The following is a 17,486-nucleotide window of genomic DNA, read 5'->3' as shown; positions in this document are numbered from 1 at the left end:
AAAGAATACCCTATCCATACGCCAGTCTCGATACAGTATTAAGACAAGAAAAGCCAATCGTGAACAAAGAAGAAAAGGAAACAGACAATACTTCTTCTACAACAAGAAATACAAAAAGAAGACAGACACAAAAGAAGAAGAGTATCTTGGTTTGGCAATAACAACAACAAGGATAAGGTTGAAATCCAAAATGGATTCCACTCATCTTCTTCTAAATCTTCGCCTTCTATTCTGGCAAATAAACATTAAACTACACTAGATGAGCCATAAATGGAAGTATGGAATTAAGTCCACAAGCATTACCCAAAAGGCTGGCCCAATATCCTAACCCAATTGAAGAAAAGGATCGAATTAAGACTGGTCATGATTTTTTTAAATAGACTCAATTGAAGTTGGAAAGTGTGTATAGACTAGGTAGGATACGTAAATCTTATCCTCTATCACTCTCAGTGATACACTAGATCTAAAAATGAAATCATAATAGCGCATGACTGAAATCGAGTGATGCTGAAAGGGATAGAAGATTGATTGAAAATGATTACCCAAAGAGGCAACTAAAAGTGGAGAACATGAATCTATTCCTTTAGATTTGTTTGAGCATCTACCCGATCCTAATCTTAAAACTCTTTGGCGACACACAACTCCTAGATCTCCTCAAAGATCTAAAGTTCCATCTGTCACATCGACACAAAATCTGTTTGAGAATCTTGGAAACACGGATTTGACCTTGATTCCTGTGCTTAATCATTAGGGACAGAGAAGCTGATGAGATGAGGTACTTATGTAGGAAGGATGATCAGTGGCTTACGAGTCTCGAACGCTTAAACCTCATGAGAGGAATTATGCGGTTTATGATTTGGAACTATTGGCAATAGTGCATGCCTTGAAGCGATGGAGACATTATCTTATTAAATAGAGATTGCATACTTTGCAAGAGTTTGACTTTGAAATAAAGTATAGATCGAGAAAGGAAAATGTGGTTGTTAATGCCCTTAGTAGGAAAGCTTCTTTTCTTGTACTAAAGCATAATTTTAAATCCTCTACCTATTCAAGGAGAAGATCGGACATATGAGTTCTTTCCTTTAATCATTTCTTTGCTAAAGTAGGAAAGCAATACTTCTTTGGAGCTGAAGAAAATCTAGGGTTACAAAGTTGAAGACAATTTGTTTGTATTTAAATAACCACATGTGTGTTCCTAAGAAAGGGAAATTTAGGAAGAGAATCTTGAATGAGTCTCATGATAGCCCCATTGCAAGATATCCTAGTTATGTGAAGACATTTATGGTAGTCAACAGGAGTTTCTTTTGGCTTGGATTAAAGAAGGATGTACTTCATGTTCGCTAATGCTTAACATTCTAGAGGATTAAGCCATAGAGTGTAAAATTATCAGGAAATTGCATCCCATAGATATTGCACATATGAAATAGGAAAAAAGCATGGATTTAATTATTGGATTACCTTCGATAGATGCAAGATATGACTCCATATTTGTGGTAGTTGACAAGTTAAGCAAAGTCGCTCGCTTAATCCCAGTAATGAAAACCTTTACTGTGCTTGATATCTCCAAGGTCTGTGGGAAATATTTTGACTATACGGATTGCCTCGTAGAATTATAATCAATAGAGATGCCAAGTTTACCTCTTGATTTTGGACAAGCTTCTTTGAACTGGTGGGAGCTTCTCTTGATCTCAATGATGCCTATTATCCTAAGATCGATGGATAAAGAAAAAGGGATAATCAAGTGATTTAGGATATTCTTCATAGATATTATATGGTCGTGAGCCAAGAAGGTGGATAAATTATCTACACCTAGTAGAGTTTGCCTACAATGCCTCTTATCATCGAAGCATCGGTATAAGACCATTTAAGGCTTTATACAGGCAAGAATACCTTACACCCTTGAATTGGTATGACCCACTGATCAAGGTTGAAGTTTCTAAGCAAATGCTTGATGAGATGGACCATCAAACACAATCCATAAGGACGTAAAGCTTGCTCAAGATAAACAAAAGTAATATATCGACCCAAAGAGATACAGTCGAGAATTTGAAGAAGGTGATATGGTCTTTCTTCGTGTACAACCCAAGAGAAGTTCTCTCATATTGCTAGGAAAGTACAAGAAATTATAACCTAGATATTGTGGTCTATATGTAATTATGGAGAGGATCAGGGATCATGATTATGAACTTCTTCTTCCCCCATATCTTTAGATCCACAATGTTTTTCATGTTAGTTTGTTGAAGAAGTATATTTCGAATCTAGAACATGTCCTAAAACATGAACAAATTACTATGCTAGTTCAAGGGCAAGTGGAATTACAATCACAGGAAGTATTGGATATACCAAGAAGAAGCCTCTTAGGAATATAATCTTGAAGGAATATTTAATCAAGTGGATATACTTCCTAACCGAAGATGCAACATGGGAGAAAGAATAGGATATAGTAAGAGATTATCCCTAGTTCGCAAGATGAGAACATCTCGGTTCTTTCAGTGGGGGGAGAATGTAAGATCCCTTTTACTAGTAACAAATTTAATTATATGTAAAATATTATAAATGTGTAAATTCTTTAGAAGAAGTCTTTTTTATTTGAATTCACCAAGTTTATATGCTTAAAATAATTAGAAATGCATGTGCACAATTACAATTAATTTAATTAGAAATAATTAAGTCAAATAAATAGAAAATTTCGCATGTGCACACTTGCACACTTGCATGTGCACATAAGTCAAATAATTAGAAACCTGCATGTGCACATTTACAATTAGTTTAAGTCAAAGAGAAAAATCAAAAGATAAATTATTAAGGACTATTGTATGTAAGTGCACATTAAATTTAATTTTAAGCTAAAGTGTTAAATTCCCTAAGGTTCATAAAACCATGGTTTGGCCCAAAAGCTTAGTGGATTTTTGTTAGTGTGGGTAGTGATAAAATTACCCACGGTGATTTGTTTAGTAGTAGTGTGGCCCAAAAGCTAAGTGGATTTTTGTTAGTGTGGGTAGTGATAAAATTACCCACGGTGATTTGTTTAGTAGTATGTGGTTTGTGGCTCATGGAAAAGAGGAGTCATGCACTCTATATTAGTTCAAATGAGATAAAGTGCATGAATTTCAAAAGAGGACTTTAGCCCCAAAATCTATGGTTTGCATGAAAAGTATGGTGCCACTCATCTAACCATGCATACGTAGAGGCTCTCAATCATCCCTTTCATGTATAAATACCCCCACTCCCCCCCTCTTTCAGTCTTGAGAATCGTACATAATGTGAAGTGCTAGTTGAATTTTGGGAGTATTAGTTTTTTTTAAAATAAATATCTTCCTTGTTATACGCGAGGAAAGAGGAAGGGTTCTCTTATAAATTCTCGTAGGGAAAGGGCTCTTTTTTTTTGAATGAAAAAGGTTTTTTTGGTAAGAAGAGGGACCCTTCATTGCAGTAGAGAGAGAAATCAGACTTTACATTTAATTAGTTTTCCTTTGGGGGGAGAGAGAGAGAGAGAGAGAGAGAGAGAGAGAGAGAGAGAGAGAGAGAGAGAGAGAGAGAGAGAGATTTTCCTCCCATAAAGATTTAGGGAAGGAGAGGGATACACCATGCTAAGGGGCCCATGAAGAGGAGAGGACAAGTACCAAGCCCGAGGTGAAACTAGCAACCAAGGCGAAACCAGTGCGACCAAGGTCAACCAAGGCCAAGCAAGGGCCTAACCAAGGCTCAAAGTACCAACCAGACTAGCCAACTGCCAATGCATAAGGCTAAGCCAATCTATTGGCCCCACAACAATCGGTGGTATAGCCAACCCACAAGGACTGATGGTAATCAATGACAGCCATTCGCAAAACCAGGTGTGGGGGAGGCTGTTAGGCTCTCCCTTTGCATTAATGCATGTGAATCAACACCCTAGTGGTGGATCCACAAATTTGCCTCGACTGTCGTACGCTCTCATCGCGCACGCGTGCTCGACTTCAATGCCACCTCTCCCAAGTGCAGTGGAGAAGACCCCCCTGCACATGCAGGGACATGTGTGGCACGCGGCAGAGGAATCCCCTTTTCCCATCATGCAACAGAACCCTGTCTTTCAAACGGTGGCCTTTCTTGAGGAAGCTCATCTTAACCTGCAGTCTTCTCTGGCCCAAGAGCATTCCCTTCCCATCATTCTTCATGTAGGGAGCCAAGCAAGTAAGGGCGATGGAAGCCTCCTGCCCCAAGTCGCCATACAGCAAGAGCCATTCTCATCCCTCACACCGGGTAAAGGACCACGCACATCTCTCGTTCCAAAGATGAGACCAGGTGGATCCCGCATCCCCCCTAGCAAGAAGCCCATGAGCCCATGCCGTCTATGGAGAGTAGATTTATCGAAGAGAGGGAGGTCGATCGGTTTTTGACACGCTGCTCCACAAAGACCCAGTCCCCGCGCGCGGAGGATTGCAACCTGGGCCTGATGATCGAGACGAAGACGACAGTCCAAGTGCTGAGCAAGAAGGCAATCGCAGTGCAAAAGATTCAAAGTGCTCTATAGGAAACCACTGAGATGTTGGCTGAGATTGAAGAACTAAATGAGCTTGTGGTCGATAAAATGGGTGATGTGGAGGATGATACTACTGAGGTCATCAGGGAAACAGAAGAGGAACTGGTGTATAAAAAGAGAGAAGTTATGGCTACAACGACCCGGGACAAAGAGCTTTCCCGTTATATTCTGGATCTCATCAAGATGCAAGCTGCTCTCTGATTAGTTGCATAGTGTTGAGTTAAGCTTCTCAATTAAAAAAAAGCTTGATTTTACAGTAAATGTCATACTTGTAGCACAGATGTCATACTTGTAGAGTAGACTTTTCTTTAATATAATTTCCAGCTTCGTTAAATAAAAAACAATCGGTGGCACCCAACCCACAACAATCGATCGATGAGGAATCGCCAATCAATTGGCCCCACAACAATCGGTGGCAGCCAACCCACAACAATTGACTAGCGAGTATATAGTAGCGAGGGGAGTAGCAAGTGGAATATTAAGTAGAACATTGACCACCACCAAAGAATCATGACAATGACCACCTCCACCAAAACACAAGAAAGAGTAAAGGTGAGTTCCCCACCACTAAAAAAGCACGACAATGACCACCTCCACCAAACACGAGAAAGAGCAAAGGCGAGTTCCACTCCAACCCAAATCCTTACGGAAGGGATAAGGGGAGGACCTTAGTATTTTCATATACATATATATTAAAGGCTTGTTTTGTTAAACTTCCCATATGGGATGATTAGAAAGAAAAAGGGGAGACCCCAAGGTATCAAGGATAAAAGCTTATATATAAGTAAACCTTAGAAGTTATATGTATGAATAGTCTTTAGAGGTCTTGTTTCTTTTATAAAAACCTTAGACAATAGAATCCGTAAAATTTGGAAGTGATATAAATATAAGTAAACCTTAGAAGTGATATATATATATATATATATATATATATATATATATATATATATATATATATATATATATATATGTAAGTAAACCTTAGAAGTGACATTTATAAATAGTCTTTGAAGGTCTTGTTTCTTTTACAAAAACCTTAGATAATAGAATCAATAAACTTTGGTGTTACATATATATAGTTTATACCTTAGAGATTATTTTGCGTGTGTGTAATCTTGGACTCAAAAAACCTTACGTATGTATAGATGCATTAATCTTTAAAAACCTCAGAGCTTTGTATATAACCAAAAGTTTAAGATCTCTCTCTCTCTCTCTCTCTCTCGGTCTTAAATATATATATATATATTTACGACCTTAGTGTGTGTGTGTGAGTGTGTGTGTGTGTGTGTGTAGTATTGTACCATGATCTTACTACTTTATATATATATATATATATATATATATATATACACACTTTTCTCTTTAGCCATAAATTTTACAAATTGAACTATAAGTTTAGTCTATTTTAACGTTAGAAAGTATGTTTGGCGATTCCATATATATATATCTATATATTATCGTACACGATAAATATAGGACCATGTTGGAGTTTATATTAAAAAACCTAAGATATGTTTTCAATCAAACCTTAGCTCCTAAGAGAATGAAAGAAGTGAATTATTAAAGGACCTTAACCTTAGATTTTAAACCCTATCTATATATACAAGGTTAGATGTGGTGTAGGTGTACCTAAATCCACTGCTCAAATCATTTAATCAAAACTTAGAAAGGACCTTAACCTTAGATTTTAAACCCTATCATATATACAAGGTTTGATGTGGTGTAAGTGTACCCAAATCCAACGAGTGAAATATTTAAAATTGAGACTTAACTTTAGTTCGTGAGAATTTAAACATATATGTATAAACCCTTATACATATAGGTGTATAAGTGAGCAATAACTTAGGTGAATTAAGCTAGAATTTGTGAAATTAAGTCTATACCTTAAAGGTTAGGGTAAATCCTTGAATTTTGAACAAGGTATATGTATATAATTTATACGAGCCTTGTGCTTCACATGCACACGTGTGAAATTACCCCTTGTGAGAATTATAAAGAGAAAATACATGGAGGATTGTTCTTCACACTGTGAGGAGCTGATGGAATAGCTAAGTGTTAGGATATTGCCACATATGAGGCCTCGAGTGAGTAGTGTGATTTTGCTGTCATAGATAGAGAGGTAGGGGTCTCACAATTGGTATCAAAGCTGAGTCACGTTTAGATGATGTTAGACGTATTTTTATTGCATGATGCACTGCTTGCAATCAAAACTTATAAAATTTTACTGGGAATCAACAAGGAAAGCACTCAGGGATGTTTCTATGAGGATGCTATGGTGGATTAAATATAAGGATTAGCATGGACATTGTAGTAATTTAAGTTGTGTTTTTTGTGGAAACATATAAAGGTACCACACAAGTTAATGTTGTTTCGTGTGGATATCATCCGAGAGGTGTGACATAAAAGGATGGCCGCCCGAGACCTTGACCCATCTCGGTCGGACATAGGTGCCCTCCTAGCATGATTGGTGTGAGGGATAGGAAATAGCTTTGGGGCAAGGTAGTACCTGGTGACTTGGATGCGATCGTCAATTATATGTAGCTCTTAATGTCGATTCCTAGAGTGTTCATGCTAGGAGTGGTGAGACGACTGGCAAAAGTGGCTCCTTTGGGGTGTTTGAGGTGGATATGAGACTTAGGAGGGCTCCTCTTTATTAGCACAGTGTGGCCAGAGATGGCCAGAGAGTGTTAGGGCGTACCTTCCCTATTAGAAAATCGTGGTCGTGGTGTGAGGAGATTTCTTATTGGTCCTTTATAGTGATCTGTGACATTCTTATGATGATGTATATGGGATGACTCTTAGACTTGACATTTATATGGGATTATTATATGGAACAGTTAAAATTATGATGATGTATATGGGATGATTCTTAGACTTGACATTTATATGGGATTATTATATGGAACAGTTATAATTATTGCTTTTGTTTTATTGGAAAGATATATTTTTTGTGGAATGCACGTGTGAATTCCACATCCAGTTGTGTGTATAATAAAGGAAATTTTGGTTATGGGTGTGTGAGTTCACATCGACTTCATAGGCCTAGTGATGGGTGGGGGACTAGACCCATAGTGGGGTTAGGCTAAGCTTATGGGATAGGTCTATCAAACACTCGAAAGTGGGTGGCAAGGTGGACCTGAGAATTATGGGTGCTTTCCTAATCAAGACATGCTTGATAAAACAAATACTTGGGAAAAATATGGTAGAATGGTTGCCTTCGTGATTGAGAAGATAAGACATTGTGTTGAGCATGGGGAGCCACCATTGATGGGTCCTACTTGTTGTGAGAATCATGAAGAGAAAAGTTGCCTAAAGGAATCATGTTTAATTCCTTTTATAAGGACTGTTCTAGTTCAATTCCTTGCATAAGGATTATTTATAGCATCAATATCCACTATATAAGTGAGACTTGGGTTATTATTGTTTACATAGACTTATTCACTACTATGAGGTATGTGATGGACTAGGATTACCGTCGGGAACATGATTGGATTGGATTGGAGGGATCATGGACAGTCATACACCGAAGGCCTCAGTAGGCAGGTGTTGGTGGTATACCAATGTTGACTGGCATGGTTCATGGGATTGGAGTGTTAGCCTTCGCCTCGGGGGTGATTCCGGATGGAATCTACAATTGGGTGGTGATCTAGCCTGCACCCCTTCTATTTGGTACTTATTTGGTTGTTTGTGTTTAGGGAGATCCCGGTGGACCTTACACCTGTCCCTTGAGAAGGGGTAGGGGGAGATCTTGGTGGACCTTACACTTGTCCCTTGAGAAGGGCTAGAGGGAGATCCTGGTGGACCTTACACTTGTCCCTTGAGAAGGGCTAGAGGGAAACAAAGAGCTATATTAATCAGGAAGGTTTCACTCAAACATTTATCTTTGTCATGGTTTATTGTGACTGAGTTGTACAAACAACAAGTTTGTTAGTGCAAGTCCATCCTTGCAATGCATAAAGATGTGCTTAAGAGTGGGTATTTTTTTCAGCAATATCTATTTGACACGTGCCAAATTTCACACCAATCATACACATGTAAGAATGTTATCCTCATGGAAGCTAGATATTCATATATTATGGGTAGACTGAGATAGTTGCTTACAAAAAATGGATGGCATCTTGCTTACTTCCATCTTTGCAAAGCAATAAAAAATATATTTCATGAATGTTATGTGAACTTCCATCTTTGCAAGCAATAAAAATATATTTTAATGAAGGCTTGTGTGATCTTCAAATGCAATATGAAAAACACACTAGTGTATTCTCAAAGATTTGCATCTCCCTAGTACCGTGCCCAAGAAATCACAAGCCATGCCGTGCTTCATCAAAGATTTGCATCTCCCTTTTATTGTGCTGCTCGAGAAATCACAAGCCATGCTGTGTCTCAACGAACATGCTAATGTATTCTCAAAGATCTCATCTCCCTAGTAGTGTACATTTGTAAATGTGCTGGAGAACTACCCAAACATTCTAGTACCGTGAACGAGAAGTCACAAAGCATGCCATGCCTCAAACATGCTAATGTATTCTCAAAGATTTGCATCTCCCTAGTACTATGTCCGAGAAATCACAAGCCATGCCGTGCATCAACAAATATGCTACTGTATTCTCAAAGATCTGCATACCCTAGTACTGTGCTCAAGAAATCACAAGCCCTGCCGTGTCTCAACAAACATGCTAATGTCCCTAGTACATTTTTAAATGTGCCCGAGAAATCACAAGCCATGCCGTGTCTCAACAAACATGCTAATGTATTCTCAAAGATCTGATGTCCCTAGCAGTGCCTCAACAAAAATGCTAATGTCCCTAGTACATTTTTAAATTTGCGGGAGAAATCACAAGCCATGTAGTGTCTCAAAACAAACATGCTAATGCATTCGCAAAGATCCGATCTGTAGAGTACATTTGTAAATGTGCAGTTTCAAGTGTGCATAGTTGGTGAAGTATCCTGATGACATATGAGTGAGTATTTCTCAATATAAAATACTAATGGCACTGTTCCTCAATATAAAAGGACCCTCTGGCCCCTCCCCACCCCCTCTTCCTCTCTTTTGCGAACAAGAGGCAGGCTGTGGTGATGGTGACTATTGAGCCTGCTCCCGAGGACCCGTCTTCCAGCAGAGCAGATAGCTCAGAGACGCCTCACGGCAGCAACCGATGTGCCGATGAAGCAGAGGGCAATCGAGATGGAGAGCATATCGATCTGAAGGTTCGGTCTTCTGGTGCGGAACCACATCAAAAGCACGAGAATGATGACTGGGAAACAGCAAGCGAAGGAGATGATGGCGAGGACGGCGACAAAGAGTCTAATAACTCGAAATCCGGCATCTCACATGAGAGCTTCGAAGACGCTCTTACTGAAGAGGAACAAAAGCAGGTAAACCCATATGCATACATGGCATGCATGTTATCACACAGGAAAAGCTAAGACATTGTTGTAGAGCACTTTCTTGTGACATTCTAGTTGCATCTGTGTTTTGTCAAACAGAGAGCATTGTCACAAGCAAATGCTGCTAAGTCTGAAGGGAACGAGTTCTACGTTGCTGGCAAATATGATGAAGCATTGACGTGCTACACAAATGCACTGGAGGTTGCACCAGAGCACGAGAGTAGTAATGAGATTCGTGCCATGTGTTATTCCAACTCTGCTATGTGCCATTTGCAATTGGTTAGTCTACTGATTTAACCCACGCTTGTGTGTATATGTATGTGTTTTTTTTTTTTTTTGAGAGAGAGAGGTTCATTAATGGCTTGGGGGGCCAAGAGATGAGAGTTTAGAGCAAAGGATATCACAGAGATCTGACCAATTTGGTGTAGAGAGTAGAAGTAGGCTTTTCAGCACTAGTTGGGAAGCAAGGTTAATGCTCTTAGTTGGACCCCAGTTGCTCATGGTGGCGAAGAAGGATGGTGCAAAAGAAGCAAGATTGTGAGCCGTAGTCTAGGGACATGTCAAACCATTCACCATCAGGGTATTTTGGCATTGGTAAGTCCAGATTGTTCTCCATGCATGAACCTGCACAGTTTTGTAACCCATTGGATTTGAGGTGTGTACAAATGTCTAGTGGCTTATTAGGCCAAGTGGACACTAGGCATCGGTCTAGAATAGTTAGGAGGTATGATGGTCCAGTTCAGTCTGCCTGTCAGTCCAACTGGACAGTTTAGGACACTGCTTGGCAGGTTAAGCAGGCTGGGCAGGTGGTCGGACAAGCTAGGTAGGCACGGGCAGAGGTGGGACAGGCTTGGGAAGTGGTTGGACAGGTCGAACAGCTGTAGTTGGTCAGGCAGTCTATATTGCCCTATAAATATCTCCCCATTCTAGTCATCTTATTAGGTTAGCAAAGCATCACTGGAGCATCCAAGAGGCATCAAAGTCCAAGAGGACAACCACCCATGTTAGTAGAGGACAAAGGCAAGTGTCTTTTTGTGGATGTTGAAATACTATTACATGATGAGGGTTGATTGTAGTAATCACAGCTTTAATTAACTTAATTACTGCAGAGATGAATTTAGATGAATGCAAATTAACTATATTAATGATGCAAATTGTCGGTGGTCAATCTGACGGACAAGAGAGTCGCTTACTGATTGAAAACGGATATGTCAATGCCTAAGCCCAATGGGTTTGGAACTCACAGACTCACAAACTGATCTGATAACACACAGAAAACACAGATGCTCTCTCTCTCTCTCTCTCTCTCTCTCTCTCTCGCTCTCTCTCTCGCTCACTCAGACAATACACAATGAATAATATTCAGACACTTTGTATTAGTGTGCTTTTCAAACTTTTACAATTTACTCTGCCTGTCTCCTTACTACTATCTGCATCCTACTTTATTAAGTCAGAAGGACTCTCTTTCTTGTCCCACTTTTGGCCTTTTTGTAATTACAAGAACATTCTGTTACAAGAGTGTTACAAGAAAATACATATGATTACAATGTATGCGTATGTGCGTTGCTGTCTACTGTCGGCTTGCGTTCGACAGCCAATTCTCTAGGTTCCACGAGTCCGCAGCTTCTATTGGATGGTCAACACGTGGCACGCCTTATGGCTTTGTGACAACAATTGCCTCAGAGATCGATCGGAACGATTGATGGATGGGTGGGGGTGGCATAGTACTATCTGACTGAAGCCATCCTTTATTCTTTTGCCAGTGCCTTTTTGCTATCTGGGGATCACATCCTAAGCTTGCCTTTGATGATCATGGGGCTATATTGTATCAAAAACCCTGTTTGCATTAGCATATGTAGCTTGATAATTCAAAGAATGAAAGAATAATTTGGCAGATATTTGTATTTGCTTGTTGCATTCTAGCTGCTGTGGTACATCTTTGTCTTCAAATTGGATGTCTGGTTATGCTTTGAACGAATCTCGCCCTGCAGCAGCTGTGCACCATCATTTCGGATCCGATGAGGATCCGTGGGTTTGGGATGTTGATTTTTCCTCTGGTTTATATTTGCTGAGAAATTCATCTAGTTTGTAGGGGTTTATAGGCAGGTCCCATCCCTGTTCATCATGCTGTTGATTGAATTTAGAAAGGGTGTAGGTAGCATAATCCAGATTTTGCGTTCTTGCCTTCAGCTGTTCTGCTGCCTGTGTCTGATGTCTCTACATGGTCTCTTGTAGATTCACCAGCTACCGACGGAGGATGTTGACTTGATTGTTTGTAGCAACTGACGAAGTTGATGATCTCATCTGGTGCTTGGCTGTCAACAGTTCCTCATGCAACCTTCATTGTTTGCCTTGTTCGTGCATGAGCTGTGGTCTTACGTGTTGCAGCTCCCGTTTAGCTTGACTTGCATTGGCCAGCATTGCATCTCTTACTTGAATTCCTCTATGTAATTCTACCAATTTTTTCTAAGCTGACTCCGTCAGCAGTTTTGGTTTTTCTTGTTGTGGTTTGCCGGCTTCTTCCTTGATGGTTGTCAACTCCTGTTGGGTTTCGTGCAACCGGGAGGTTAGCTTGGAGTTTTCTTCTTTAATTTGCGCAGCTGTTGCAATTTCTTTGCGATGATGGTCTCCTGTTGCACTGCTGCTGTGTCCGGCTTGCGTTGGGACCTTGTCTTTGGGGAGGTTTTCTTTTTTGTGGCTTGTTCTTCTAGCTGAACCAGCTTGGCTTTTTGTTTGTCTAGCTTTGCATAAGCCTGTGTGAGTGCCTTGTCTATGGTTTTGACCTCTTCCTCAAGCTCTTGCATGGTTGTCTATTTGGCCTTGTTTTCATCTTGTTGTATAGCCATTTGTTGCTCTAAGATAAGGATTTGTGCTTTTATTTGAGTTGGTGTTATCATCTGGTCTATGGCATGTGTGGTCCCAATTGTTATTTTCTTGACGGGCTCCAGTTGTTGTACTGGTTCTTTCTCTTTGGCTAGTCCCAGCTTTGTTCATTGTTGCTAATTTTCCAGCTGCCTTTTGAGTGTGGCTATCTGCTTTTGTTGGTCCAACAACAGTTGTTGATCTGTTGAGCCTTCCCGTGCAGTGCCTTTGCTGACATTTGTTTCTGTAGTAATTCCAGCTTGATTTCTAGCTCCTCCTTCTCATTTAGCTGCTCTGTCAACTTTTGTATTTTACTATGCAGCTCCCTCACCTGCTGACCTGTTTGTGTATTGTCTCCAGTGCTGGTGACTGTTGAGGTGGTGGTGGTTGTTGCAGTTGAGCTTTGTTGTGGCTGTGTGGACGCTGACCCTCCTGCGTCGTCTTTGTCATGTGGTGGGATTGGTGGGAGAGGTAGATGGCATGTGGCAGTTAGCAGTACCATTTTTTCTTTCATCGGCTGTAAATTGTTCAATTCCTCTTCTCATTGCTCCATCACTTCCACCAGCATTTGAACTACAAGGTGCTCTTCATCAGCTTCTATGGCTTCTTGTATCCATAGCTTGGCCTTCGTGAGGAGTAATTCCTTGCGGTCTTTTTTCGCTGCCAGCTTCATATTGCGGATCATCTGGGTGGCATGGTCCTCAATCCGGGTAGCTTTATTGGCTCCTAACGGAGCCGCCTGTTTTGCCTGATGAAGCTTGCTTTGGATCTCATTGTTTGTTGCTCGGAGACCACCATTTCCAATTCATCTCGTTTTCTCTTTAATCTTGTTGTTGTCTTCCGTAGTTTGCCAATGGTGTCGTGCTGTCGCCGCCTTAGCAAGTCTTGTGCAATAGCTTGTTGATGGTGTTGTTGGACCTGAGCTGACAATTGCTGGACTTGTTCTTCTATTTGATTTACCCTGGCCATTATGTCTTCATTCTCTAGCTTGTTCATCACACAATTTGCTATGTTTTCCAATGTTGTGAGAATATTTTGAGTGGCCGGATCAGTTCTTTGCATCACCTCCCGATAGTGTAATCTTTTGAGCTTGCCGCTGCATGTTTTTCGTTTCCACCGCTGCCCAATTCACCCTTTGTCCGTTTTCTGCTGCTCTCAATATCGTGGAGTTGGTTTTGCTTATGTTGGTGTTCTTAGCAAGTAGACACATCATGTCCAGATAAAATCTGAATGGTCAGCCATACAAGGAGGTTATGCCAAAATTTTCTTAAATTTTGTGGAACTAAAGTTTATCATTAGGTTATTCTAAAGAGTAATTCCTTCCGTTTGTGCATTCTAAGAGATTTGTTTTTATTTCAAAAGTGTTATTCCCATTAAAATTGCATTTATGCATAGAAAGATGCATAAAAGAATTATTTTTATTTCAAAAGTGTTATTCCCATTAAAATTGAATTTATGCATAGAAAGATGCATAAAGGAATTTATTTTTATTTCAAAAGAGTTATTCTCATTAATTTCGATTTTATGCATAGAAAGATGCATAAAGGAATTTATTTTTATTTCAAAAGAGTTATTCTCATTAATTTGCCTTTGCTCTGTTTGCATAAGAGCAGGTAGAGACAGAGTCTTCCTTACTGACTTTGCAGAGCTTCTCTTCGATGTGAGCATCATAAGAGTTGGCGTTGGTGATGCCTTCAACAAGAAGGTTGAATGCTTTGGCAATATTCTCCGGTGTTATCGGCATTGCCTTGTGCCTTTCATCTTCATTGTGTTGTTCTTTGCCAAATCTGCTAGTTGCACCTCTTGTCTAGGTTTTCTTGCATATTTGTTTAGTTCATTGTTGCGAAGCCGTACAGTCTGACCTTTTGTAGCCACTCTTGCTGAAACAGGGGGTCCAACATGGTGTAGCAGGGGTCAAACTTCGCTTGCTTGCTGCTGCTAGCCATGGTTGATTCTGATTGCTGGGGTTTGCAAGGAGGAAAGACAGGAGATAGCGAGTGAGCAAGGACAAATAATTCCACGAGAATGAGGGTAGCTTGTGTGGGATTCGACGGTTGTAGTGTTTCTTGATTAGGGCGGCAATTTCGAGGCTCCTATTTTTTTCCATGATTATTTTTTAAAAAGTGAGGTAATTGCCTAAAAATGTCATGATTTCCACATCTTTTTTTTTTTTGGGGGGGGGGGGGGGTGTTTGTGTACCGCGTTTACACCCCTTTGCTCATCATCATGCATTTTCTCTTCGTTTGATGTTGTTGGTTAGAGTGCTCCACACATGTCTTCATCCGGTTGCATTGTGTAGATGGGGATTGTTACCACCATGCACTGTTCCATTGTTTTTGCCTCTGTGTCCACTTGTCCTGTTGTTTGCTGCCCTTTGTCATTTCCTTCTTTGCAGGGCCTGAGTCAGAATCCATTTACAGGCTTCGGGAGAATTACACCACTTAATGTTTGTAGCTTGAATGTGCCTGAGCTTAATGGTTATGCTATTTGATAGGGACCCATTCAACGGATTTTGAGCTTACTTGGGTGTGTTACGAGCTTTGAATTGAATATCAATACTTTGTCAGATGTCTCCTTCCTTAAAGATCTTATGTTTGTTGTTGTCTCTCCATTGCTTTCTTCTTTTCTGAGTGTAGTCTGCTTTCTTCCAGCTGCATGAGATGATGCATCCGCTGGTTGACCGATTCTTCTGGGCTGAGGCTTTTTATCAGGGCTATTTTGAGGTTGGGAACAACATATTCCATCGGAATTACTGTCTCTAAACCAGACTAAAGAGAATGGGGTGAATCTTGTGCTTATCTTGTGTGCTGTGCGGTGCCAGAGTGCGGAATGCAGCTTTTCATCCCAGTCTGTTTTGTTCTGATTAACTGTCTTTTGGAGGATCCGTTTTAGCACCTAATTTGTTGATTCTGCTTGACCATTTTCTTGCGGATAGTAGATAGTCAATTTCTTGTGCAAGATTATATGTTGTTGAGTCAGCTTTTGAATCACTTCATTGATGAAGTGTCCTCCTTGATCACTTACCAGCTTCACCGGACATCCAAACCTTGTCATGATATTCTTATACAAGAATTTGGCTACTGCTCCAGCTGAATTATCCTCGAGGGCTTTTGCCTCCACCCATTTAGTGCAGTAGTCTGTTGCAATGAGGATATATTTATTACTAGTTCTCCTTGCTGAGGGTTTAAATGGTGCGACAAAAATCCAATCCTTACTTTTAAAAGGGCTCTAGTGGTAGGACTAATTGGTGAGGCACCCGATCAGTAGCACCAGCGGATGGTTGACCCCTTTCTTGCTTGTTGTTTCAGCAGAGTAGTGTTCGCTTGACACTCCCTGATGTGCGTTTGTGAGCACAACTGTTTGTTCATGGTCCGGCACACATTGGCAGATGACTTGGTCTATCCCTTCTTTGTACAGAGCCCCTGTAATTTCAAGGAAACTCTTGCTTTTGAGAGCCAGCTTTTTTCGCTGATCTCTGCTCATGTCATCAGGGATTGTCCCTTCTGTGATGAATTGTAACATATCAAAATACTAGTTTCTTTCCAGTGGTACAGACTGAACAGCAAACAGACTTGCATCTGGAAACTAATTAGCTATCCTTGTAGACTTCTCTCTTGTGTCTATTTTGCTGAGAAAATCCGCTACTGCATTCTGATTTTGGTGGGAGTGTACACAACGGTGAAATGAAATTCTTGCAATAAAAGCATCCACCTTGCTAACTTCCTTGTCAGATCTAGCTTATTTACCAAATACAATAGTGCCTGATAATCTACATGAAACACAAATGGATTGCCTAGCAGATAATGACGAAATTTGTTGACTGAGTAAATCAATCCTAGAGCTTTCCTTTCAATGGTGCTGTAATTCTTTTCAGCATTTGACAGCATCCGACTAGCATAGTGTATTTGACAGCATCAGTCCTAGAGCTTTCCTTTCAATGGTGCTGTAATTCTTTTCAGCATTTGACAGCATCCGACTAGCATAGTGTATTGGTCTATAGCACCCTTCTTCTGTCTGTTGCATAAGCACACTTCCGATGGCTATGTCCGATGCATCCACAAATACATGGAACGTCTTGTGTCATGCTGGTGGTTGAATTATTGGTGCACTAGCAAGCATTTTCTTCAGATTTTGGAATGCCCCCCTGCATTCTTTTGACTAGAGAAATTTCGCCCCCTTCTTCGTGAGACTATATGGTGGTTGTGCCACATCAGCAAGGTATATGATAAATATGTTGTGCCATTTTATTTGATCGAGGAATCTGCTGAGCTCCTTCTTGTTTTGAGGTAGACCCAGCTTGACTATCATCCTGACCTTTTTCGGATCAACAACAATTTCATCTTTGGACACTATGTGTTCGAGTAGTGATCTGCTCCTAATAGCAAGTGCACATTTCATCGGGTTCAGCTTCAGCTTGGTTTGTCTGCATCTTTCCAAGCATAGGAGTAGCTTATGCGGATGCTCCTTGCACTTCCCAAAGACACTGAACTCATCCACAAACACATGCATGAATTCTGTTAGATAATCATAAAAAATCTCTTGTACCATGCGTTGGAATGTTGCGGATGCATTTCGGAGTGCGAAGGTCATGACATTTGAAGTGAATGCTCTCCATTCTGTGATGAATGCAGTTTTCTCCTTGTCCTTAGGTGCCATCCTGACTTGATTGTATCCACTGAATCCATCTAAGAAGGAATACATCTCGTGGCTAGCTACA

At 40.4% G+C, this 17,486-nt stretch overlaps 1 protein-coding gene across 1 annotated transcript in view; it reads left to right on the top strand.

The window, feature by feature from the left end:
• Window positions 1-9,520: 9,520 nt before the first annotated feature.
• The window catches only part of LOC147610937 (uncharacterized), a 56,853-nt gene continuing 48,887 nt past the window's right edge, over window positions 9,521-17,486 (top strand). Inside the window, exons 1-2 of the mRNA XM_086785599.1 lie at window positions 9,521-9,895; window positions 10,007-10,186. Of these exons, the coding sequence (XP_086641725.1) occupies window positions 9,596-9,895; window positions 10,007-10,186 (480 nt within the window). The 5' untranslated portion in view covers window positions 9,521-9,595. The remainder of the gene's footprint in view (window positions 9,896-10,006; window positions 10,187-17,486) is intronic.

This window comes from Cibotium barometz, chromosome 48 (assembly GCF_041138505.1).
Source record: "Cibotium barometz isolate CiBa-2024 chromosome 48, ASM4113850v1, whole genome shotgun sequence".
Lineage (NCBI taxonomy): Eukaryota > Viridiplantae > Streptophyta > Polypodiopsida > Cyatheales > Cibotiaceae > Cibotium > Cibotium barometz.
Note: the sequence above shows the minus strand (reverse complement) of the source record. Positions and strands in the feature narration are given on the sequence as shown.